Below are 26,848 nucleotides of genomic sequence, written 5' to 3'. Positions count from 1 at the left end.
ATGCATCCAATAAAATTGTCTCTTGTACATAACTTCTAAAATCTGCTGGAAAAATAGGGAGAAACTGACAATCCCACCAACATAATGGCAAATTTCAATACTCTAATTATTCTCGATAGATCTAGCAGATGGAAAGTTGATTAAAATCTAGCATATTTTAACAACAGCATAAACAAGTTTTAAATATTGGACATCTATAAACCCTGTACCAAATAAAGACTAGACATTCATCTAAGCAGGTATGAGACATTTATAAACCCTGACCTCTTAGACGGCCCCAAAGCAGGCTTCAATAAAATTCAAATAAGCAGTATCACACAGACCACACTTTCTGACCACGCCAAAGTAAGATTAGAAATCAACAATTAAAAAATTAAAACATCAACATGCATTTGAAAATTTAAAATAAGCCCCTAATAAATCACGGGTCAAAGAAGAAATAATAATAGAAATTTAAAATCCTGAGGATGGAATAATAATTAAGATCTGCATCTCGGAACTTGCTGGGTGCAGTCAAAAGAGTATATAGAAGCAAAGCTATAGCTTTAAATACCACATTGTTTGCAAGTAGTTTTTATCTCGCGCTCTACTACCAGTCAATGTAAAACGTAAAACATATAAATACGTTTCCCGCATACAATGTGATACAAGGCTGGAAAGGAAGGCTAGGACTCCGCGAGCTGAGCATCCAACTGAGTCGGAAAGAGCACACCCAAAGCAGATCCAAAAACCAGAGCAAATAACAAAGAGGAGAAATTAATGAGAGAGAACCGAACAAGGTCACAGTTGGTCCTCTGAAGTAATAACAAGGCAGATGTTCTCCTGGTGAGGTCGGTTCATCAAAAATCAGGGAAGGCACAAGTAACGTTAGCGATAAAAAACACTGCAAATGTTAAGATCTTTCTAAAGTGCCCAGAGCAGATCAGAGATTCAGTGCAGACTGAAACTCGGGCTGAAGTCCTTTCTCTAGGACCCACGACGGGGCTCTTCCCTGCTTAACCAACCACGAGGACAGAATGTGGTGGCACTGATGTCGGGGGGCTGGCCCGCCCTGTTGGCCTTTTGTCGTGGGTCGGATGTGAGAGAAGCAAAGCAGAGACACACCCGTGTGGCACAGGGACAGCCCCGGGGATGGAGGCGGCCTCTGGTCTCCTCAACGGAGCAGCCACTCCCTCAAACGGGCTTTCCTTCGATTGTGGGAGAAAAACGGGCTGCAGGGGACAAACCAGCACCGGTGAGCCTATTTCTAAAGGCACCCTGAAGCCCGGTTCCCAGTAAGGGATTAGAGAGAAGTTCTTCCCACCCCACCCCCGATTCCTGATATACAAGCAAGCACTTAAAAACGCTGACATCAGCTTCAAAGACACTCCCTGGCGATGACCTGAAGCACTAGGGTGCCGGGGGCTCGGGCTTCTGTGCGTCCATCAGGCCCTGTCCCGCCCAGTTCCGAGGGCCGGGGGAGGGTGAGAGGCGGACGCTGGGGAAGCCTGCACTGAGGAAGCTGGGTGCAGGTGAGAAATCACGGCCCTGCCTTGAGCCGCAGGAACAAGCCTGGGAGGCGGACCGAAACCCTGGGCACTTGGCACTGCCCTCTGACTTGACGCCTTGGCCCTGCTGCGCTGCGAACGATGGAAGGAGGGTGGGTGAAGTTTAAGTGCCCGTTTTGCAATGTTCCCATCAGGAGTCCAGAGGGCCACTTCTAGGAAATGAAGGCACAGCCTCCCATCTGCTGGTCTGGGTGACTGCCTCCTGGCACCATGAAATAAAGCAACATGGCACATGCGCCAGGGGCCACGATGGGAACCAAGGGAGTCGGCACGGTCAAGGAGATTCCCCGCAGGCTCTGAAGTGTGAGTGATCTGCTATCACGTCGCCTGGACTCAGAGCGCCGCATGGAGGAGAGGGGACCGATTTACAATCAAGCCCCCTGGACCTGAGCCCAACTCGGCTAGAGATAGGTCTGGGAATCAGGCAGGTCCTGTTACATCTCCCGCCTCAGGTGCCTCCTCCGTAAACCCGGGACAATGACATCTCCCCGACACCGGGCAAGGATGACCTAGGACAGCAATACGGAGACATTCTGGAATCTGGTGGCCTTCCCGCCTTATGAACCCCTTTCCGTGATTAATATGCGCGACTTGGAGTCTCTAAGAGCACACTGGGTACACGGTGTTAGCCAGAGATAAGACCGAAGTTCCTTAATCATTCTGGCAGAATGTGGAAGAACAAAGCGGACTGGCTCATATTCTAAACAAAGACAGCAAAACATTTGCCGTGCAGGACTCGGAGCGGGAGCTCTGGACGCTGGGCTTCCCCGGTAGACTGGGGGTTTCCTCTTAAGAATCAGAAACATTAAAAACAAACCAGAGGAAGCGAACAGCTAAGGATTTTTTTTTTAAATCTCTCTAATACACTTTGAAAACTTGTTGGTGGCCTTAAGGGGTGTGTTCCAAATACTGTCTTACTTTTCCTTAAAGATTTTTGTCATCATTCTGAGCACACCGAGCAGCCACCCAATGATGACACTGATGGCATCTGTAGGACTCTAAAGAGCTCAATCCAACCAAATTCCACCAGTGGGGACGCTAGGCCCTGAGAGGTTGATCGGCCGAAGCCATCCAGCTCTCTGCAGACAGTCGGGACCCTGGGCTCCTCACCTTCCACTTTCCATGCTGCCTTTTGGAGCCACTGACTTTCAAAAACCCCATCCATCCCTCCTTGAAATAACCCAGAATTCTTGAAACAACCCCGGCACCCCAGGACGTTTCCAAAGTGCCTGCCCAGGCGCTGACTCACGTATTGTGCGTTTTCCATCTCTGAGGTTCATAAATCACGTTTGCTCACGGAAACACCACTCGACTGTGCGTGCATTTTGCTTTTAAGGTTCATTTTACTCTGTGTAAGTTTAAATGTCTTCAAAAGCTGGGTATCTGTTCTCCAAGCGAGGTCGTCTGCTCGGGCCGGGGAGCGAGCACTAAGCAGCCATGCCGAACGGTACAGAAGCGGGGACACAGCAGCACAGCTGGGTGGAGGCACCAGTGACAGCAAATAGGCTCCCACCCAGGTCCACACCCTGTCCCCTTCATCATTTCAACTGTGAAACCCCCAGCGACAGGACCACAGCCGTTTAGAGAGCAGCCCCCCGACATTCCCCGAGGATGCAGTAGAAAGTGAAGCACCTCACACACAGGCACACGACTCTGCCCGCTGGGCTGCTGTGGGTTTTATCTCTACAGCCCCTCGCCTAGGACCACGTGCAGTGTTAACTCATCCACGGATGGCGTTGAAGAGCCTGCAGGTCCTCAAAGACCTGCAGTCCCAGCCCCAGAGAGCTGAGGCCACCGGGCCAAAGAACACCATTTCCGGCAGAAGAGTCCCCGCCAATTCCACTGTTTTCCCCCGTCACTCAAGTAGATGCTTAAAAAAATGCTCATGTCAATAAATAAAGACAAACTTTTTCCTTTCCCAATTTGCCTGAGCACATTCAATCATTTTTCTAAATTAAACTGAGCTATGATTACAGACAAAATTCAATAAAACTGCTCATCCTTCCACCCAGGCTCCCGGGAGCTCATCCCTGCAGCCAGCCCCGTCCGGGAGGGTGAGGGGCCACCCACCCCAATGCCCTGCCCCCAATACACACCCAAGGAAACGGGGGGGGGGGCTGTCCCCACCTCCCCCCACGCCAGCAGCCAGCCCTGGGGGGTGGGGGGGCCACTTTATAAGGCCGGCAGCTCTCCTGCTGCCTTCCTGTGACTCCCCAGCAGGGAAAAACCTGAAACTCTCCAAAACGGCAGCTTTCCCAACTTCTCTCCGATGTTGCTCTTTGCCCCAAAAGCAGTTTTACCAAAATCGTTTCCCGGGAGGGCCTCGACCTTTGTCCCGTTGTGTTTCAGATCATGATTTTGGCAGCTGGGGCGGCTGCGCTGCCTTCAAAGCTCGCTTTCTCCTTGCCTTCGCCCCCTGCAGCGCATGAGCCGGTGGGGACCTGGCCCGCGCCCCTCATTCCCCGTGGCGCGCAAACGCGCGGGGACCGCGGGCTGCTCCGTTCCCGGGGCGGCGCGTGCAGGCGTCTCAGCCCCTGACTCCGAGTTTCGCTCGCACCCCGAACCCCAGGTTCCCCCCGCGAGCTCGCTCACTAGCTGGGAGACGCTCGGAGCGCGCTCCCCGGGCATCTACGACGGACGCGCCCCGGCGAGCGCGGGCGAGCAGGTGGGTCCCCGCAGCGCAGCCCGCCCGGCCCGGCCCGGGGCGGGCGCCTACCTGGCTGACCACCGTGGAGCGCGCCTGGGCGTAGCGCCAGCCGCCGCGGCAGGGCACGAGCGGCGCCGAGCGGTTGGGGAAGGCGGCGAGCGGGTCGGCGCAGCTGAGCGCGGCCGAGGCGTTGGCCGCCTCCAGCAGGAAGCGGCGGCAGGCGGCGCGGCCCGCGCGCTCGGGCGCCGTGCGGTTCCACTCCTCCTCGGCGCTCCAGCCGCAGCGCGCGGCCAGCGCGGCGGCGCCCGGGCCGCGGCACCACACGCGCTCGGGCCGGCTGCCCAGGAAGACCACGGCGACGAAGAGGAAGGCGAAGGTGACGCCCGTCAGGCACAGCAGCAGGAACACGCGCCGCTGGAAGCGCCCGAACTCGCCGGCGCGCTGCAGCGCCTCGTCGAAGGAGAGCATGGTGCGCGCCGCCGGCCGCCGAGTGCCCGCGGGCCCGCCGCCCGCCGCTTTACCCGCCGCCTCCCCCGCGCCCGCCGCACGCCCCTGGGCGCCGCGCCAGCCGCCGGCCCTCCGGCCCCGAGGCCCTGGCGCGCGCAGCCCCGGCCTCCGCCCCGGGGCGCCCGCAGCAGCCCGGGCTCCGTGTCCCGGGGGCGCCGCCGCGGGGCCGGGGGGCGCGCGGAGGGGCCGGGGCGGCGCCGCCTGGCCGAGCGCCCGGGACCGCGGGCGACAGGCACAGCCCCGGCCCCGCTCGGTCCCCGCCAGCAGCCTGCCCCGCAGCCGCACCGGGCCGGGCCCCGGGACAAGGCTCCAGGGTCACCCGGCTGCTCCCGGCTCCTCGGGCTTGGCCTCCCGAGGGCGCCCCGGGGGGCTGGGGACGCGCGCCCCGGGGAGGCGCCTCCAGCTCCCTTCCCCTGGGTCACAGAGCCCGCTCCTCGCACCCCGGGGCGCCGGGCAGCTGGCTCCCAGAGCAGCCGACCCGATGGCACAGCCAGACCGCGCGGAATCCGATATGAGATTATCCAACTTTTTCAAAAGGGCAGCTGGGCAACCCGCAGAGCTCAAGCGCCCTGTTCCGAGGCCTGACCAAAGCCCGACAGGTTTCCTTAGCCGGGCCTCCCGACCCCACCCTGGGCCTGAAACTGCCTAGAAGTGGTGCTGTCGGTTGGCCTGAAGAGCTGCTTTCAACTCCTTTATTCGCTCCCAGAGCTGCAGACCGGCTGTCCCTGTCCAGGTTCCTGGCCACCTCTAGGCTGCAGCCCTCTCCCGGTAGTGACCGGCCCCCCCTGCCCTAGAGGAGCCTCCTACCTCTTGAGTCGTCTTCTGAGACTCTCTCCAGCTCTTCAACCCAGACCTCTACCTCACCCTCAGAAAGGCCTCCTAACCTTACCTCTCGTCTCCATTCGGTTCTAAAGAGGCTAATAGAACCCAGACTTACTGTCCAGACCAAGGACTCTGGGCTGCCTGGTTTCAAGTCAGTTTCATCCCCTCGCCAGCTCATACCTTCGGGGGGTGTTTGTGACAGTCTCCAAATGGGAGAAGGCAGGCTGGGGAAAGCCGCAGACATCTCTTAAAGCTTGACTCACCTCTCCATCAATTGCACTTAAAAACTGAATTGAAAACTATGCTGTAGAGACACAGTTATTGGAATGGAATGAGGCTCACGACACATAAAAGAAGCAGGTTACAAAGGCTGCATTCAGCCCGATGCTTCTCAGCCCCTCTGGGGTAGAGGAGAATGCTTATTTGGTTGTGTCTGTTTCTAATCTGCGGCAGACCAATATGTGGTCTTATTGGTCATGAACGGTTTGCCTCTCACACACATACAGCAGCATCGGAGCAGGTCTACACCCTGTCCAGGGAGACCCGTCCGGCAGTCACACACTTGGATGTCTTGGTGACGTCAGATTGGTATCCAAGTTTCTTAATGTTTCTCACAGTTTCTGCACTTATCCGATTGCAGACAGGGAACAACAGTTCACAGACCAGCCCTAACAGTGCATTGGATGCAACCCCTTTTGTGTAAAGTAACATACAGATGTTTGTTACTTTGCACAAATAATTATTTATTTTACCTGGGCACAAGTACATGCTGTAACACTGTAGCCACTCAACAAGCACTGTGGAGTAAATGACATTTCCAGAGTCTATATATGCATGAAAGGGGGTCTGGAGAGATGGGCCCTGTGTTAGCAGAGTCACCCCGAAGGGGGTTGAGGCTTAGCTGATTTCATTACTTTCCTTTTGGAATTAATTTTTCTTCATATACATTTTTTAAGTTGCAGATATTTACTTTCCTAGTCTATATTGCAGTCAAAGAGTAACTTCTAGTTCTGGTTGGGCCAATAAATAATTTTTTTTCTAAAAGTATAAAATTAAGGCCTTTAGACCATTTCCTGGCTATAAAATGCAATGAATTCAAGTTCTATTTTCCTTCCAATACAAAGACAAAATATATAAACTAAAGTAACCCAGGCCATTTTAGTGTAGTTTGTACATATATTATTAATACAGGTTTTCTAGTGCAAGTGGTAGAATGCCTGAAGAGGAAATATTCAGTTTTGTGAGATGTTAAAGCTATGTCTTTTTTTTTTAATTTTATCTTTGTTTAAAATATTACAAATGTCCCTTTTTCCCCCCAATGACCCGTTCCACCCCGTCCCATCCCCCTCCCCAGTGCCTCTCCCCACCATTGTCCATGTCCTTGGGTTGTGCATATATGCACATAAATTCTTTGGTTACTCTCTCCCCTCCCCCCACCTGCCCTCCTCCATCCCTCTGACGTTCATCAGTCTCATCTATGCTTCCATGTCACTGAATCTATTCTGTTCATCAGTTTGTTAAGTTCTTTAGATTCCATGTATAAGTGAGATCATGTGATGCTTGTCTTTCGCTGCCTGGCTTATTTCACTCAGCATAATACTCTCCAGGTCCATCCATACTGTCCCAAAGGGCACAAGATTCTTCTTCTTTACAGCTGCGTAGTATTCCATGGTGTGAATGTCCCACAGCTTTTTCATTCACTCATCTGCTGATGGGCACTTGGGCTGCTTCCAGATCTTAGCTATTGTAAACTGTGCTGCTATGAACATCGGGGTCCATATATCCTTTCTGATGAATGTCTCAGGATTCTTAGGATACATTCCTAGGAGTGAAATCACTGGGTCAAACGGCAGCTCCATTTTTAATTTTCTGAGGAACCTCCACACTGTTTTCCATAGTGGCTGCACCATCTGCATTCCCCCTAGCAGTGCACTAGGTTCCCCTTTCTCCACACCCTCCCAGCACATGTAGTTCCTTGATTTGTTGATGGAGCCATTCTGACAGGTGAGAGGTGACACCTCATCGTGGTTTTAATTTGCATCTCTCTGACGATTAGCGACGTCGAGCATTTTCTCATGTGTCTCCTGGCATCTGTCTGTCCTCTTTGGAGAAGTGTCTGTTCGGGTCCTTTGCCCATTTCTTAATTGGGTTGTTTGTCTTCCTCTTGCTGAGTAATATGAGTTCTTTGTACACTTTGGAAGTTAGCCCCTTATCAGATGCATTCTTGGCAAATATGTTTTCCCAGACTGTGGGTTTCCTTTGTATTTTGAGGCTGTTTTCTCTTGCTGTGCAGAAGCTTTTTAGTTTGATGTGGTCCCACATGTTTATTTTTTCCTTTGTTTCTCTTGCCCAAGAAGATGCATCAGTGAAAATCCACTGCGTGGGATGCCTGTGACTTTCCTGCCTATGTTTTCTTCCAGGATTTTTATGGTTTCGTGACTTACATAAAACGATGTCTTAAATGTGAAAAAGATGACAGTTCCCCGGAAAATCTGAAATAAAACCCTTTATAAATGTGGCCCTAAGGAACAGGATGGAGGACCAGGAGACCCTCCAGGAAATGTTGACGTGAAAAGCAGGGGTGTGTACGAACACTCCCGTTCTAATGTTTTCTTTTTCTGGAGTTATTTGTGATCCAGGTGCTTTTACCATTTATCCTGAGTATAGCAATTGGAAGATGTGTCTGAGACACCACCACACATGCTACTAGGAGAGAAGGCAGCGGACGCCGAGAGAGACGACTTTGCAGGTGAGGAACGGGTCCGAGTGGCCCGGTGGGCGGGAGCAACAAGCCTGTCACATGCTCACGCTCACATGTCTCAGACTCTGGAATTTAGGGTCTAAATTCTAATCCCACTTTACAGTGCGATCAAAGGTGTGTGGGACACGTTTGCTTTTCCTAAAAACAGATCAGAGGCTCCGCGCCACTCGTGTCTGCCTCTGCCGATTAGAGCCGGCTGACACCGTGCGTCTCTCTGGCATCGAGGGGCGAGCCAGTCCTCTTGCCCAGTCACCTTAGGGTGACAGCCACATCGAAGCCGCATACATGTCCCCCAGAGGTGTCCTCATAAACGACAGGCTCCCCGCCTACGCTGACTGCAGTCCCAAAGGTGGCTGACCCCCCCCCGTTCCAGTCACAGCGTCTAACCCTAGCCCCCCAGCTTTCCTTCCTCCCCACGCACCCCTGGCGCGCAGGCCCTCTCCCCACGCGCGGAACACGCTCTGCGCCGGGGACTGCGCGTGTGCTCCAGCGCTGGATCCCCCTGCTCCTCAGAACCACGCCAGCAAGGTACCACTAGCTTTTTGCAGATGGGGAAACTGAGGCTCAGAAAGGTTGACATCATTTGTCCAAAATCACACAGGTTCGCGTGGCTCACGGGAGTTCCGACCATTCCGCGGTCGCCGCGGCCTCAACACCTGGGCAGTAAGGCTGCCTCTGATTTTTTTTCATACTTTCCCTAGACTTTTAAGTGAGTACGAGACATTTTTTCTTTTTGCATAAGATCTAGGTTTGTTTTTGATAAAACCATCTCACACTCTCTATAATAATCTCTATATAAAACACTTGAATGAGAGTATTATAGGGCTTTTTTTAACTGAAGGAAATTTTAGAAGTCATGTAGTCTAATTTCCCTCTTTTGCAATCAAGTAATTAAGGATCAAAGAGATCAGGGGGCTTAACTAAAATGACTTCACTCGGGGATTAAGAAGTACAAATTGGTTGTTACAGAATATTCACGGCATGTAAAGTACAACATAGGAATATAGTCAATAATATTTCAATAACTTTATATGGTGTCAGATGGGCACAAGATTTGTCGGGATGATCGCTTAGTAAGTTATATAAATGTCTAATCACTGGGTTGTACCCCTGAAACGAATATAATATTGTATATCAACTGTAAATGAACATTTTAAAAATGATAAAAAATAAACAAAATAAAATGAAATGACTTCACTCAGTTGATAGCAACAGGTGGACTAGGACCCAGGACCATACACTATCATAAAATGCTGACCCAGTTTAATTTTTAAGTCATTGTTTCATAAATTATTTCAAGGGCTACAAATATATTCCAGAAACTTAAAAGAAAATCTTTGCTTTTTAATACCAAAGTTAAAATAATTTGCATAAATATAAAACCTACTTTGTCTTTACTCAAATAACATTGTCAGTTAAATTTTTTAGACTATATAATGGAAGATTTTGTTGTAAAAATAAAAGGGTTTGTTTGTTATTCTTTGCATTTTTAACACTGGAAAAATAAATGATCTAATGACTCCAAAGCATGAGAATTATCTAGGAAAAGCAAAAAGACTACTGGTCAAGCCCAGGGACGCCCCCTTCCGAGGTAATTGGATGGTGCCGAGGTAGTCCTCTGGGCTCTGACAATATACCAGGCCTGTGCCGGAGACGACTTTTGGGGAACTGGGTGAAGGGCACACAGGAACTCTCTGTACTGTTTTTGCAGCTTCTTGTGAGTCTTAAGCTATTTCAAAGTAAAAGGTTATGTTTACAAAAAAGCTAACGACGACCAGTTCTGAAACACTTGTGCCAAAAAGCGACTGTGCCACTGAGCTCTTCCTTTCAAGGGCATGACCGTCCCTACGCTCCAGCCCCAGCCCCAGCCCCAGCCCCTGGCTCTGCTGTGTCCCCGCGTCCCAGTGGCAAATTGGAATCCCCTCCAGAACTCGGGGGTTACATCAAGTGTTCCAGGCCGGCTTCGAGTTGAGTCCACGGGGGATTGTGCCCTTGGGGGAAATGCTGCTGAGTTCCAGAGAGTCAATTTACAAGTGTACTCTGGGAGCCCCGCCCCTTTGTAACTGGGGGGGGGGGAGCCTGTGTGCTGCTGTCTGGAGTGTGACCTTGGGTTTAGCTTAGAGGACAAGTGAAACTGAAGCCACAGGCTGCTTCGAAATAAGCATTCATCTCTAGATGGGCAAGTAAGAAGTTTTTACTAATATAGTGACCTCTCATGGTTCCCTAAGCCAAAGTCTTAAAAGAAGGGTATGGTAAAAAAAAAAAAAAAAAAAAAAAAAAAAGGGTTTTTTTGACTGTTGGTTATTGGTGTTCGTGATTTCACTGCAACAGCTTACTGCTGTTTTTGTGTAATAAATACAGTCACACAGGGTGTGTAGGGTTTTATGTGCACATTTCCTAGCATGCCCACGGACACAGCAGAGCAGTCTGTATTGGAGAAGCTGGGCCTCCTGGGGGGCCCGGCCTCTGCTCCCGAGCACAGCCCCGGGCCCCTCCAGTCCCGCAGGTAGCAGGCTCAGGCATTGTCTCCTACCTGAAGCACCTCCAAACCCCCGGGGCTCTCTCTGGGCTCTTCTTTATGCATGTCCCACATGCAGCTGGACAGTTCCCTGCTTTCTCCTTCTAGTGCCTTCCAGGAATCTCCAAGACAATGGTGGGCAGGGTCTCCAGTGCCCTATGGAATTGCATCATACCCATGCGTTGTTCCAAGTCAGAGCATGTATTGAAAAGAGTGTGGGATCAGACGTCTCACTGGAAAGTCTTCGCAGTGGCCCAGAGCTCGAAGAGATCACGGCTTCTCAGGGAAGGGAGGAGATGATGTGATTGGCATGAACCGAGTTTTGTCTTATTTGAATGGAAGGCCTCTGCTTGTTGAGTGGGAGTCGGGGGGGGGCTGGCCCAGGGCTTCCCTCCAAGCCTCAGCCCCAGCTGTCCACAGCTGCTCACTTCCAGTCTATCCCTCGGAACTGTATGTGTTTGACCCCCGCATACAGTCAGGGTTCAAACTTTCCCACAGGCCTCCTGGGCTGCAGTCAAGTCAGAGGGCATGCCTGGGCATCCGTCCTTACATATTCTGTCTGTGTGCCCAGAGCACAGACGAGTTCTGGTGTTCTCCTACTTGGCCAGCCAGCGCACACCTGACTCTCAGCTCCAGCCCAGCCCTCACTCCCTGTCACATGCTAACACTGGCCTCCCCACTGGGGCTTTCCATACCCATCCATCGGCCATCTAACCCCTCCCACGAAAAGCCCTCCTTTCCAGTTAGTAATATTTACATTGATGCCCTCAAGCCCATGCCAGTTCCCATGTTTATCTTCGATGCTCTCATATCTAAAATGCTACCTCTTTTCGCTGTCTTCTGCCCACACCAATGGGTGTCTAATACATAGACACCCGTTTATGTCTGTATTAATATCTACACCCATTAATATCCCTATTAATATCTACGCCATATTAATATAACAGCATGGCTAGAATCCCCTCTCCCCATCACTTACTTGCTGTGTGTCTTAGAGGCATCACTCCCTCTCACTGAATCTCTTTTCTTGTTAGTACACTTGGGATAGGTAATGGTATCAAACCCATCAGATTGCAGAGAGAAAGAAATAAAACAGTGTAAGTTGACTCTTTAGCATAGCAGTGCCGGACAAAAACAAGGGGTCAGTCAACAACGTTAACTATTTTTCAAACTTCTTTCCATTTCCCAGTTGCACTCAGCCCTCCTTCCTCATGCCTCTTTCCCAAACTCGACTCGTTTCAACTCCAAACTCTTTATACTCATGTCCTATCGCTTAGTGCTCAGTGCGCACCTCTCAGCGGGAGCGACAACCAGGCCCGCGCTCCGCATTTCCCCTGTACTGCTGGACACCTCGCAAGACAGCCTGCAAGGTGCCCGTTAGCTCTCTGTGTTATTTTAACCACGCTCAAGGACTCACTTGGTTAGCTGCTTGGAATATGTATATTTCCTGAATCTTTTTTTTTTTTTTTTAATATATCTTTATTGATTTCAGAGAAAGGAAAGGAGAGGGAGAGAGAGATAGAAACATCAATGATGAGAGAGTCATTGATCGAGCCCGCAACCGGGCATGTGCCCTGACCGGAAATCGAACCCCAATCGCCTGGATCCTAGGTCGACGCTCAACGGCTGAGCCACGCCCGGCCGGGCTGAATCCCTTTTTAACGCTTTGCTCTAATAATACCTCCCCCCACACCCTAGTGGGAAAATCAGTTAGTCTTCTGTGGTTTCCAGAAACTTCTTTCCTGTTCATCCAAGGGCAAGAAAGCTATGATCTCACGTAATCAAAACGGGCCCAGACTCCTGACGCAGTTGCTAATTATTGCTCCACTGACGTTTTCCGATGCGCCTCTGCTCTGCCCGTCAGGAGAAGGCGATGCCAACACAAGTTCACAAAGGAAACTTGGCAGGCGGCTGGTGATGGATGCCGTTGCTGCTGCGCACGTTATAGAGGCGCGAGGCCCTCACCGTGCGTGTTGATGGGCATCCGCTCAGCAGACTGCATTTTATGCGCCAGCCCTGGTGATAGTCAAGCCGATATTTACGAAATCGTCCTGCTTGGATAGTTTGCGGCAGGGAAATTTTTTCTTCTGCAGATGTGCTGTCCGAAGCGATTAGCATGATCCTCATCACGTGGGAAATGACGCAAATGCCCAGGAATCGTAAGCCTAAGGATCCTCAGGTGGCATGCGCCTTCTGCAGAGCATCGTGTGATCCAAGGGTTTTGGAAATCGGGCTCTGGGAAAAATGTGAAGTTGAGCTTTTAAAATCCAGATCTGCAATCGTTTCTGAGATGGGTGTTATCCTTCCAGGAAAGGCAACACTAATGAGCGTGAGGAATGGAAGCTGCTCCAGATGTCGCTGAACCAACAGCTGGGCTTGCACCCTCCTCGCTGCAGCCCCTTCAACTCCGCTCCAGGGACAGTCCAAAGTCTGTGAGGTTGAAGAAAGATCATGTAACACAAGCTCACCTGTAGAAATCGGCAGGACAGGTGGACTTCTTACATACAGGGCCTTCTAGCTTTTAACCAGAGGTAAGGGTTTTAATCTGGGCTGTGTGTATGAAGATACCCTAAGTGTCTGGCTCTGAAGTCTCAAGTTTAAAAACATGAAATATTAAGGTTTTTGAAGCTCATCGTCCAGAGCATGTTGGAAAATCATACTTGCCATTCCTTAGGGAGCCTGGAGGGAAGCCCCAAAGGAAACTGACTTCAATCTACTTACATGCCAACTAACAAATCAAAATAATGACTTTTATATATCTTTCTTTATTTAATCCTCAAGTGGGTGGAACAAAAAGTTTCCTACCCAAAGAAATGTAAACCTCATAAGATAAGTGGAATCTTTTAGATAGGCAGAGATCGTCTTAGTTGAAGAAAAATTATTACTTTCTAAACCATGTCATAAACTCAAAATGCATCCCTCCTTTGGAAAACAGTTACTGTAAAAACTGTCATATGCCATTTTGTTTTTAGGAAATGGCACCAAAAGCCACTGCAGGGGAATTAAGTGGGAACCAAGTGTGATATGTTACCATGATAGCCCCACCGTGTGGCAAATGGAAAGACTTATCACAGATATTCCAGAGAGTAAAACTCCAAGGTGCGACTTAAAGGGAAGAAGGGTTTGAATGAGTCTGGGAAGCGTGGCAACCAAATTAAGCTTTTTCACTGTAAGACCCCTCAGAGCCCTGAGGGTGCATTATATTATCTCCAAGAGGGGCGTGTGGTAGGCACTGTGACCTTGACCCGGCCCCCCCCTCACAGAGCACCCTGAAGGACTGTATTTCCTGGCGGCGTGCTTTGGGAAAACTTAGGAACATGACACATGGTTTTATGAGGCCTGTGACAGTGTCTGGTGGGTAAGTGAACAGAGTGTGGCCTGGACAGTGGTTTTGATTTGGTGGCTTTGTGGCTACTTAGAGAACTGAACCCAAAAAGTGTGATGGGGAATAAGCTCCACACAGTTGCATTTACAGCCTTCACTGTCCTTCCTTCATTCAGTTGTTCAGTCATGTGTTCAGTCATTTGTTCATTCCTTCGGTCATTGACTCCTGCCGTTGGGCCAGGCGCTGGCGATACAGAGATTGCTGGAGTAATATCCCTGCCTTTAAAGAGCTTACTCTCTAGGGTAGGAGGGGCTGGGACCTGTGAGATCAGATCAGGGGCGCCCGGCCGGAACCCTGGAGACATAAAAGAGGGGTGGCCGGGTCTGCGTGGGAGTCCCACCGCCCTTGGGTGGAGTCAGACATAGAGAGGGTGCATTTCAGACCAAGGAGGGTGAGCACACAAAGGCAAAGGCAGGGACGCCCCGTATCACCTGTGGAAGCTGCAAAACCCCTACAGCTGGGATTCGGAGTGAAAGGACGCCCATGAAAGATGGGGTTGCGTCGCTGAGAAAAGATCCTGTAAGGACGTGAGACTAGAGGCAAGGTAGCCGCCCAGGAGACTGCCCTGGTCCAGGGGCGAGCAAGCAGGCAGCTCCACCAGGGTGGCGGTGGGGATGCAGAGACGGACGAGGAGACAGGAGGACAGCGCTGGGTGGGGCGGGGGCGCACAGAGAAGGCAGATTCGGGGGTGACCCATAGGTGCCTGGCTGGGTCCACTGTAGAGGGGGATGGTGGGGCCAGTCAAGAGGGTAAAAGACGCAAGAGGCTGGGAAGACAGAGGAAAACCAGCTGCAGGCATGTTGAGCTTGGAGCGCCCGAGGGACATCCAGACGGCCACTCAACTGGCAGCTTATTGGTCCTATGAGAAAGCAATCTGGGCAGCAGATGAGAGAGTTGGGAATTGTTTACCTGTGTCTCTTTTTTCCATTAGAATTGAAGTATGTTTAGGGCCTTGTACTCAGAGAGGGGGAAAGGGAGGGGGAAGGGGAAGAATAAAGGGAAAGAAATAGAAAGAAGGGAGAAGGTACAGGTTCCAACAACCACCTGGCCCCTCTGCCCCCCCCCCCCCCAGCCAGTGTGAATCTGCTTATACTCACCACTCCACTAAGACTGGACAAAATCACTAACCACTACCTCCCTCGGGCTAAATCAGCTGATAGGACTTGGTTCTCCTTTGACTTCCTAGCAGCCTTTGATGTCATTAACCTCTTCCTGCCCCGAAGCACGTGGCCCTTGGCTTCTGGGACGCTCCAGAGCCCTCTGCTCAGACCTCGTGGTGGGTCCACCCCTTCCACGTGGGCATTGCACAGGGATCTCCCCAAATCACTCTCCTCTTTGGCTCTGCAGACTCTCCTCGGGCAAGTTCAGCTACCCCACAGCTCCAGTAATTTTATTTTTATATATATATATATATATATACATATATATATATATATATATATCTTTACTGATTTCAGAGAAAGGAAGGGAGAGGGGGAGAGAGTGATAGACACATCAATGATGAGAGAGTCATTGACCGGCTGCCCTACTGGGGATCGAGCCCGCAACCCAGGCACGTGGCCTGACCGGGAATCAAACCGGCAACCTTTTGGTGCCTGGGACGGCGCCCAACCAACTGAGCCACACCGGCAAGGCTGTTATGCCTGTTTTTAATAGAGAAAACCAAGGTTTGCAGAGAGTTAACTCATGCAAAATATAGCAAAGGCAGAACTCAAGTCCGAGTCTGTCCTATTCTCAAGCTCGGTGTGTCCCCACCTGGTCACCCGGAGACTGAAGTTCAGATGACAACAAATAAACCATCAGTAAGAGACAGGGTTGGGATTCAGACCTGGGTTTGTAAGCCTACCCCAGGCTCAGTCTTTTCCATATTTGTCTATTTCTAGTCTATGTCTTTATCAGCAGTAGTGATGAATTTTCCAAGTTCTTGGCTCTCCATTTGTAAATCGATGGACATTTGCCCAAGAGGGACCTGGGCAGAGCCCCAAGGAACACCATGGATCACTGCTGTCACCCACATTCTTGGCTCCCGCGTCTCTTAGAAAAGGTGCCCCTTATCGCTCTAGATGGCAAAAGGCTACTGCCTGAATTCTTGAGTCAACATAGTAAAAAATGTATAAAATAGGAATTCCACCCCCAAAACTGATGCATGGGAGCTCGCCCTTTGCATTTCTGAGCTCGGGCTGCTCCAGTCCCAGTGGAAAGCCTCATTTATCTTAGTCTCCGACAGACTCAGCCCCATAGCCCTGACGAATTCAAATAACCTCCCCAGATCAGTGTGGAAATAAGTTCTAAACGGAGTGGAGAGAGATGGAGAGAAAACTGGATGAAACTGGATGGTCACAGCTCCTCTCTCCTCTACTCTATTCTAATAAAGTTAAAAGCCTTCCCAACTCCCAAACACACATGATTGCTGGGTGTCCTGCAAGGCTGTGAGTGCTGGCAACGTGCTGTGCCGGCTACAGGTACTGATGCTGGTGGCACCTTCTCGAGAGAAACTGGGAGCGGTCACACATCACCAGCACAGCTATTTTGCTATAAAAAGCATCCCAGGGGACGTGAGCACTGCTTTCGTCAGTCTAAACTCCCCCGTTAGTCCCGTCCTCACAGACTGGCGACCCAAGCCCAGGCCTGGCACAGACGCACCGAGGTGCTGCCAACGGTGGCCTTAGGAAGTGCGGGCCCTCGGGCATCCGCACAGCCGGGGCTCGAGGCCGCCGGGAGCCTTCCGAGAACTCCTGAGCCCATTGCAAGCTGTCCTTTCTGAGGGCAGGCACCGGGCACCAGGACAGTGAGAGAGGGCAAAGGGGCCCAACTCTGTGCCAACTTCCCTCCTTCACTCTCCCCAACTTCTACCTCGAAAATACACTTTACTGTTGGGTTGTTTTATTTCAACTGATTTAATTAAAACAATGCATGCACGTGAAAAAAATTAAACGATATGGAAGGAAATATGGGGAAACAACAGTCTTCCATGTAATCCTTTCGCACCCCTGGGGCCCCCTCCCAGAGCTGACCGCTCGTTCATGATTTCCATTTTCATAACTTTCCTCCTGGAAGCCACTGCTGTGACCTGGAACCTACGTTACATGAAGCTTGTGCTTCTATTTCTTGTTCAGCAGCTCTTTTATTTATTTTTTGTTCAATCCTCCCCCAAGGATATGTTTATTGATTTTAGAGAGAGGGGAAGAGAGAGAAAGAGAAGAGAGAGAGAGAGAAACATCGATCAGCTGCCTCCCATATACGCCTGGCCGGGGATCTAGTCACAACCTAGGCATGTGCCCTGACCGGGAATTGAACCGCAGCCTTTTGGTGCAGGAGATGGCGCTTCAACCAACTGAGCCGCCGGCCAGGGCAGGTTTAGCAACTCTTAAGAGTATTCATTGACTCTCCTGCAAAAGAGTCATATTCCGCCCCCATAATTTTCTAAGTATTTTATGACTACAGAATAATTTTTAGTTCTTTCCAGTTTAAATAAAGTTATTAATCTCTATTTCTTGTTCAAGAAACCTTGGCAGTGCCTCCTGACTCCACTACGGAAGAATTCTGGCATCCCTCCTGCCCTGACCATCCCTCCTTTTCACTTCCCTCTGTGGAAAGCGCTGGGACCTCCAATGCGGGCCCCAAAATGGACGACTCCTAAGTGGTGTAATGAGTCTAGCTGGCCCTCAGGTGTCCCCCCCCCGGCCAGTCCATCGCCAACCAAGTCTTTCAGGGCACTGCTGGCATTTGAATGAGACGACGGCTCTCCCATTCTGCCTGCAGTTATTGCTTTTTACTGTTCACGTTTCCAGTAGTCTGCTCTGAGATACAGTCACAAATAAAGCATCAGAAGGCTTTTAGCCACCTCCTGGCCAGAGCTGGAAGTCAGAGGAAGGCGAGGAGTGGGGAGTGTCGGCTAAAATGCACAGAAGACCCAGCTCCTGTAACTGTGTGTATCGGCTTCCTGTAGCTGCTGTAACAAATTGCTGCGAGATGTGTGGCTCACACCAACAGAAGTCTATTCGCGTGGCTTTGGAGACCAGAGTCCGAAATGAAGGTGCTGACAGGGCCATGCTCCCTCCTGCAGTTTTAGGGGGGATTCCACTCCTCACCTCTTCCATCCTCTGGGGGCTACCGGTGGCCCCTGGCTGTGGCTACATCACTCTGTTCCCTGCCCCTGTCTTCACACGGCCCTCCCCTCCCTTCCCCTCCCCTCCTTTCCTCTCCTCTCTGCCTCTCCTCTGTGTGTCTCTTATAAGGACACCTGCCATTGGACGTAGGGTCCACCCGAGTAATCTAGATGATCACATCTTGACATCCTTACCTTAATTGCATCTGCAAAGATGATTTTTCCCAAATAAGGTCACAGTCACAGCTTCAGGGGTTGGGATATGGACACATCTCTTGGGGTGGCTACCGTCCAACTCACTACACTGCTCCTGGAAAAAGACATCTTGATATAAAAGTGAAGGAAGAGTACTTTGCCTACTTTGTCCCCTAAAAATAGGACAGGAAAGAAAGCAAACACTTGGAGTCTCTCGCCCGGAGCAGGCGAGAACTTGCGCGCCCTCTCCCTCTCCAGCCGCAACGGTTAACAAGTTGCTGTCTCCCGCTCCCCTTTCCGCTGCCATGTGGGCCCGTATCCCTCATTTCTCACTGGAAATCGAGCTCCCAAAATAACCCTGAGAGCGGTTTTTGTGGCATCGCCAGCCTGCATAGGGGAGTCCTCGCCCTGAAGAGGATTTATCTGAAGGAAAGAGGGGACCCAACTAGAAATCCTTTGGACACACACAGCCGCCCTGCTGCCCACTAACAGGTATCTCCAGGGGTTGCTGGTCCCAGTTCACTTTACAGGCATCAGCCTAAGAACCCACCCCCGGGGCAAGTTCACTTTTACAAAATCAGTGGGATGCACCTGTCAGCAAAGAGCTGCGAGGCACTGGCAGGGTCCTGGAGAGGAAGAGCAGTGGGCAGGAAGCCCACGGCCCCGTGCCCCACCCCGCCAATCCCCGCGGCAGGAAGCCCACGGCCCCGTGCCCCACGCCCGCCAATCCCCGCGGCAGGAAGCCCACGGCCCCGTGCCCCACCCCGCCAATCCCCGCGGCAGGAAGCCCACGGCCCCGTGCCCCACCCCGCCAATCCCCGCGGCAGGAAGCCCACGGCCCCGTGCCCCACGCCCGCCAATCCCCGCGGCAGGAAGCCCACGGCCCCGTGCCCCACCCCCGCCAATGCCCGCGGCAGGAAGCCCACGGCCCCGTGCCCCACGCCCGCCAATGCCCGCGGCAGTCTGGGGAAACCAGCGCCCGCTGAGTTTGTTTCCGGGCACCACCCGGCCCTCGCCCTCTCCCCACCCCGGCCCTCCTTCCCTCCTTTCTCCCTTCGTCCCGCAGACGCCTGGCACAGCGGCGCAGGCGTGAGTCGGTCTCTCTCCGGGGCACCTTCGACGCCCCACCCGTGTGGGACCTTTGTGGGTCAAGCAGGAGGCGGCCGGGACGGTGTGCGGTGTAGCCGGGGGTGTTCCAAGCAGGAGGCTATTTTAAAGCTTGCCTTGAAAGACAGAGCTTCCTTTCGCGGGTGTGGGGCTCCCCGTCTGCGGGGGCCCTGGCGTGACCCTGCTGCCTCCTGGTCCAGGGAGAGCTGAGCAGACCCAGACCCACTGAGCCGTCTGCCCCCAGCGGAGGAGCCCGCGTGTCCCCGCTCCCTCTCGCCGCTCCCTGCAGCTCCTGCACCCCGAGCCAGCCCCCGAGCCAGCCGCGGAGCAGCCTGGAACCTCGGGAAGTTTATTTGGGCCCTTCCACAGCCGTCAGTGTGCTAGTTAAACATCTTCAATGACCCCCATTTAATGTGCTCCTTCAGCAGATGTTCATACAGAAAAGCCCCCAGGGGATGCGCCCGCCCCCCCACAGGCACTGAACCCCAGCTCTGTCCCTCCCGCCTTCCCACAGGCCGGGGCAGCACCCGGCTTCCGAGTTTCACCGCGGGCCGGGCCGGGCCGGGTCCGGCCCGGGGCAGGCACCAGCTGAGTTGTGCAAGCGCATCTCCATGGCTTCAGTCGGCGCAAATGGGGACACAGAGCAGACCCGTCTCACCCTCCTATTTCCATAACTCTAGGTTCCGAGGTTCGAGAGCTTACAGTAAACTTCAGCACTTAAATCTAACGGGAAAGTATAGAGATCATTTGCTTCCTCCAGTGATTTCCTGCAAATAAAAGCAAGGCATGCCCTTTTCAGAGATCCTGCTCCAGTGCTCTGTTAACTGGAGAAAGTTAAGGTACGTGCTGGTTCTATCTCTCGGGGTTCAGTTTCTCCGTCTGTAAAATGGGTGTGTTAGATCCCAACAGCCTTTGCTGATTTGTGTCAGAATGGGGAAGGGCTGCAAGAACAATGCCCTCCAGTTTTTTGAAATGTATTATTATTTACATGCGCTCTCTTTCTAAATCCCGAGATCACTTCTCCAGTCTCTGGGATCCATGTGTTCTTTTTCATGTGAGAGCACTAGAAGGAAATGTTTTGTTGCTGTTGCTTTGGTTTGCTGTTTGTTTTTTTAGTATCTTGCTGGCAACCCCACGTCACTGTAGGGTCACTGTAGCTCTGAGCTTGTTTCCCTGATCCATGAAGTACAACCAAGTGGGACCACTGGACCAGCGGATTCCTCATTCCAGCCCACCGTTCTTGTTTCCGACAAGTCTGTGTGCTAGCTACTTCAGCAAATTAATGAAGCATTTTCACCATGACCTTAGTCTCAATCTTTCTTTGTCACCCAAACCCTAGCACCCACTCCGCATTCCAGGCCCTGCTCCTGAGGCACCAGGTAAATGAATCCCAGAGAACATTCTCCCGTCCAGACCAGGCTCCTCCCTTCCTCTGAGCGCAAGGGGAGGCTGGCCCATTTTGCAGACCTTTCCTGATGGTTTCACCTGTCCCAGTCCCTCTAACCTAACGGCTTAGGGCCTGAGAGCGTCAATGCAGAAACGAGACCAGCTCCCGCTACACAGCGGAGACTGCTGCAGGCTTCCCTTTTCCTCGCCAGCAAAGCCTCTCTCTACCGAGTATTCTGTAACTGCCTCCAAAAAGGAAGTCGGTGCATTTAGGACTGGAAGACGTCATGGAGGCTAAGTAAGTGACTTGCCCAAGGTCACAAAGCTGGCCCAGGGAAGAGCAGGGACCCAGCCACCTGCCCCTTCCTGTCAGGGTTGCTAACATTGGCCACACAGCACTCCTGTCATGATTCCTGGAAGGTTTATTTTTTTGTTTTAATTGATCTAGAGAGAGGAAGAGGGAGAGGGGGAGAGAGAGAGAGAAACATCGAGTGACTGCCTTCCATTAGCACCCCAACTGGGGATCGAAGCTGCAACCTGAGTATGGGCCCTGACCGAGAATCAAACCTGCCACCATTAGGTGTACAGGGTGACACTCCAACCAACTGAGCCATTTTAATGCACCAGTGAACCCCTACTGGGTGACTTCAGAATGCAACCAGGTGACACCTCTCAGACAGAGTCCTCTTAGAGACAGGCTGCCAGGCACAGCAGTTTCCTAGAGATCACTCTGCCCAGAATCGATCGAAACCCTCTAAGTCGACCTTTCGTAAGGCAGGGCCTTGGCTGGGGCCTTGCAATCCGCCCGCCCTTCCCCCACTCTTCAGCTGCCAGTGGCCTGCCCGGTGGATAGAATAGGACTCTGACGTCTAATAATTCCAGGAGGCCCCTGAGCCCTTTGAGCCGGCTACACACTGCCTTCAAAGCACCGTGCCCAGGGGCTCAGGTGTCTTAGCACACACACCAGATTCCTTTCTCTTCTTCTTTTGAAACCCTCACTAGAGGATATTTCTTCCATTGCTTTTTCCGAGAGTGGGAGAGAGAGAAACATCAACGTGAGAGAGACGCATCGATTGGCTGCCTCCCGCACACCCCCAACCAGGGCCGGGGATCAAGCCTGCAACTGAGGTAATGCCCTTGGCCGGAATCAAACCTGGGATCCTTCAGTCCACAGGCCAATGCTCTAACCACAGAGCCACACCAGCCAGGACTACACATCCTATTTCTAAGATGCTATGACTTCCACCACCAAGCATGGATTTTATGTTAGTTATTTCAGTTTGAAATAAAGTACAACTTTTGTTTAGACTGTAAAATACTGACCGAAGAAAATGGCCTTTAGAAACGAGCTTTAGTGACAAATTTAATAACTTTTCTAGGAAAGACCTCAGCATGCCGGGGTGATTCTGTCTCAGACACATTGGTGGGTCCCTCTGACCTTGTCCGTCACTGGCAGGCGGTGCTGGGCGTCTGGTCAGACAGCCATGAGACGTGGGACGCTCGGCTGCTGCCCTCGCGGCACCCAGAAGGTTCTGGAACCCCGGGGAGCCCTGCAGCGGGGCTGCTCAGGTCTCCCCCCTCCTCCCCTCGCTGGTGCAGAGCCACACCGATCCCAGGCCATGCTGATAACCTGCCCCGGGGCCGAGCACCGACTAAGGCCTCACCAGCTCACGCAGCCCGGGGCGCCCAGCCGGCAGCGCTGAGTCACTGTGTGCCTTGGTGGGGGGGGAAACATGAGGAAAACCTGCCCTTTCCCCGGGTGTGACGGTGCCCCCCCGGCCCCATGGGGAAGCTGACATGGGATCGCTTTGCAAATAACAAAACCAGGAGGAGGGTTTCGCTTGTGCACGTTCCCAACACAGCCTTAGGATGGCCTGAGGATGCTCAGGGATGAGGCCTCCATCATGTGCAAGGACAACCGCACAAAGCTGCTCCTGCTCTGGGGGTCGCAGGCTGCAGGCGACGGGAGGGGGCAGCTAAACCCCTTCCCCGGACAGATGCCCAGAGGAGCGGCTCAGCGATAAGGCTGCAGGGACTTGATAAACACGCAGCGCCAGGCCCGGGCTGGCTGTTCCAGGCTGGAGATAAGTGCGGCCGGGCCCACGAGGGGTGGGAGCGGCGCTTGGAGAAGTGGTTTTTCCAAAGGAGAAATGCAGGGCGAGCTCCTGAGGCTGGACAGAGCCTGCCCCGGGGCTGGGGGCCTGTGAGGAGCGGTGACAGGTGCAGGGAGACAAGGAGGGAGCTGGTGGCCCTGGAACCTCAGTGGCGGGCGGGCCCCGATTTCCCCACACGGGCCACTCTCCTCCCCTTTCCTCTGCGGGCCACGCCCTGCCTCTCCTTTGCCTGCCTGGCACTGCCCTGACCTTTCAGACCAGGGTCCTGTGTCACTTCTGGGAAGTCCTCACTGCCTCCGTGCTCCCCCTCCCCCCACCGTGTCTAAGCTGCCCCTGTCCTGTGTCCCCATAGCTCTTGGCACGCGTGGTGACAAGGACTGGCTTGCCCATTGCCCTCCCTACCCAGGGGTGGGCAGCGGGGCTGCACCCCAGCGCCTGGCCCTGTGCCCAGCACACAGCCAGCGTTCAGGCCAAAGGCTGAGGGTGAGGAGGGAGGGGCTGGTGAGTTTTGAAAGTTGGAAACAGGCGCACATTCTGCCCCCTGAGGGGACCTACAGGATTAGAGGGGAGCCTGCCTGCCCGGGGCAGCTGCCGGAGACAATCCGATAGCCTCGGGGCTCACACACCTGCATCCCTGAGCCCATCCATGCTCAATGGCTACCAGGGAGGCCAGACACCTCCCAGTGCCTCAGTTTCCCCATGTGAAAACAAACACTTGGCCTCTCAGAGATTGTCACAGAACTGCCAGGCTTTATTGAAATCTTTACCTTTGACCCAGGACCCCCACCCCCGGGATCTGTCCCATAGAACTGAAAGTATATTCCAGCACATAAAACATACACGAGGGTATTTATGAGCTTCGTGTTGATGACAAAACACCTGAAACAAAGGGAATGTCATTGAGGGCACGTGGATGATTGTCACAACACCTTCCCACCAGAGCATGCGCGTGCTCCTGGAGGGGGTGCCACTTGATGACACGGCTGGGGTGATGTGCCGAGGGCTCTCCCCTACCCGCCCGGCTCCTCCTTCCCTGAGCCACTCAGTCCTGAGCCGTCTGTGGGGCTGAGCAGGGCAGGCACCCAGGCTGCTGGGCTGCTCAGGGTGGGCAGGGCACCCCTGCAGGGTGAGTCAGATCCTGAACAGGGCAGGGAGGGAGCTCAGGCCTGGGCACCCTGAGCAGGGGGAGGAGGGTGAAAAGGTAACGGGGTGGCCCCACTGAAGTGCCAGGGCCTGAGAGGGTGAGGGGAGGGTCTGCTTAGAGGGGCTGCTCAGTAAGGGGTGTCTGGGCCAGCGAAGAGGAGAGGTCCTGCCCCAGGGGGAGCCTGGCCTGGGCTCTCAGAGCCCTAGCAGAGTGAAGAGGTGCTCAGACTGGGGGGTGCATCCCAACACTGGGAGAGGTCTAGGAGGGCTAAGAGGAATTTGGCCTGGGGCACAGCCCAGTGTGGGTGCTGGAGCCCCAGTGGGTGGGGACGATACATGCAGCGCAGGGGGTGCAGGTGGGCGGCGGGGATGCAGGTGGGCAGCGGGGGTGCAGGTGGGCAGCGGGGGGTGCAGGTGGGCGGCAAGGAGGGCCCACTCAGGAGAGGGGTGGAGGCGCAATGCGAGGTTGTTTGCATGCAGGGGGCTCACCACTTAGGTAGATGTGCTGAGGGTAATGGGCCAAATTACCCACTGTGGGGAGGGGAAGGGCAGGTAAGGAAAACTCGAAACGAGAAAACCCTGAGGCGGGACTTTGGTATCAGTGTGAAGTCAAGGTTGGCCTTATACATATTGATTCAAATGTGTGTGTGTATAGATGCATATGTGTGTGTGTGCATGCGTGTGCATATATACATACATATGTGTATATTTGTGTACAATCTCCAACTATCAACTAGGAGCAGCCACCACCAATAGCAAAGAGTGCATCTAACCCCAGATCCTGGCTTTTTTTTTTTCTTTCTCATTTACAATTTTTCTTCACACTGAAAATGTGCCCAATAAATAAATTATAAATTTACACAAAATTACACATCTGGTCTGGCTGTGGTTGCTTCCCCACACAGGAGCCAGCCCTGGATAGTTTCATAATTTTTTTAAATTTAAATTTTATTTTTCAACTGGAGTTGACATAATATTAGATAAGTTTCAGACGTACAACGTAGCGATTAGACATTCACATACTTCACGAAGTTCAGATGTTGGTTTTTAAGCACCATTTTCTGCAGAAGGAAGGGAGATTCCCTGGAGAAATGGCTGATTCCTGCACCAGGCAGGGAAAGCCCAGGATGAGCCTGAGACATCCTATATCAAAGCACAAGGACGTGTTCCAGTAAATATGGGGACATGCCCAAAGAACGCCCACGTGGACATGCACCCCTGATAGGGTTCCCTGAGAAGAGCCCAGATCATTTTTGTCACATTCTGGCCACACAGACCCCAACTTGTGCGTAGGAAATACCCCAACACATTCAGATGCGATGGGACTTCACACCCACAACTTAGTCTCGATGGATCAGGGTTTCAAAACAACAGGTAAGGCTCACTGGTGTGGCTCAGTGGTTAGTGTCGGCCTGTGGACTGAAGGGTCCCGGGTTCAATTCTGGCCAAGGGCACGTACCTCGGTTGCAGGCTTGATCCTCAGCCTCAGTCGGGGTGCTTGCGGGAGGCAACCAATCGATGTTTCCCTTTCACATTGACATTTCTATCTCTCTCCCTTCCACTCTCTCTGTAAAGCAATGGAAAGAATATCCTCAGGTGAGGATTTAAAAAACCCCAGTATTTTGTATGGTACATGTAACTTTCCTGTAAGTCTGAAATTATTTCAAAATTTTAAAAATGTAACGAGTGATGCACAGCAGGATGCCGAAAACTGTGTGAAATATGATCCCGCCCGTGCAGCACGGTGAGCACCCTCACCTCTGCGTGTGTGCCGGCGTGCACACGCGTGTGTCTCCCCTGCTGCAGGAGTACACAGAGAAGTGTGGTCTCCTCGCCGTGAGCTGTACATGGGCGGCCGCGGCCAAGGCAGGAGCCAAGGGGGGAAAAGGAGCCCAGCGCAGGGAGAGTCAGAAACGGCGACGTTAGGAATGGAGACGGTGCAGTGTAAACATCACTATCCTGCGCTTGACGTAACGCGCGTGTATTAGTTTGCTAGGGCTGCCGAAACGAAACCTTCCAGACTGGGTGGCCCACACATCAAAGTTATTTCCTCACAGTTCTGGAGGCCAGAAGCCCATGACCAAGGTGTGGGCAGGGTTGGTTCCCCTCTGAGGCCTCTCTCCTGGACTGCAGGTGGCCGCCTTCTCTCTGTGTCCTCATGGTTTTTCACTCTGCACATGTGCACCCCTGGTGCCTCTCTCTCTTTTTTAAATATGTCCTTATTGATTTCAGAGAGAGGAAGGGAGAGGGAGAGAGAGAGAAACATCAATGATGAGAGAGTCATTGATCGGCTGCCTCCTGCACGCCCCCGACTGGGGATGGAGCCCGCAACCCGGGCCTGTGCCCTGACCGGGAATCGAACCGCGATCTCCTGGATCCTAGGTCGATGCTCAACCGGGAGCCACGCCCGGCCGGGTCCTGGTGTCTCCGTATGTGTTCAAACTCCCTCCTCTTGTAAGAACACCGGTCGTATTGGATTAGAGCCCACCCTAATGGCCTCACTTTAAGTCACCTCTTTAAAGGCACTATCTCCAAATACCTTGCAAACATCCATTTTGACTTCTGGACATTTTGTTGAAAGAGACTTGGTCACTTTGCTCTTTAAAAA

General features: G+C 52.6%; 1 protein-coding gene across 1 annotated transcript in view; it reads right to left on the bottom strand.

The window, feature by feature from the left end:
- SLC22A3 (solute carrier family 22 member 3) overlaps positions 1–4,662 on the bottom strand; it is a 51,919-nt gene extending 47,257 nt beyond the window's left edge. The window contains exon 1 of the mRNA XM_087817730.1: positions 4,264–4,662. Within this exon, the coding sequence (XP_087673856.1) occupies positions 4,264–4,662 (399 nt within the window). The remainder of the gene's footprint in view (positions 1–4,263) is intronic.
- Positions 4,663–26,848: the final 22,186 nt, after the last annotated feature.

The sequence above is a fragment of the Miniopterus natalensis genome, chromosome 5, assembly GCF_054644295.1.
Source record: "Miniopterus natalensis isolate mMinNat1 chromosome 5, mMinNat1.hap1, whole genome shotgun sequence".
Taxonomy (NCBI): Eukaryota; Metazoa; Chordata; class Mammalia; order Chiroptera; family Miniopteridae; genus Miniopterus; species Miniopterus natalensis.
This window is presented reverse-complemented; position numbering and strand designations above follow the sequence as displayed.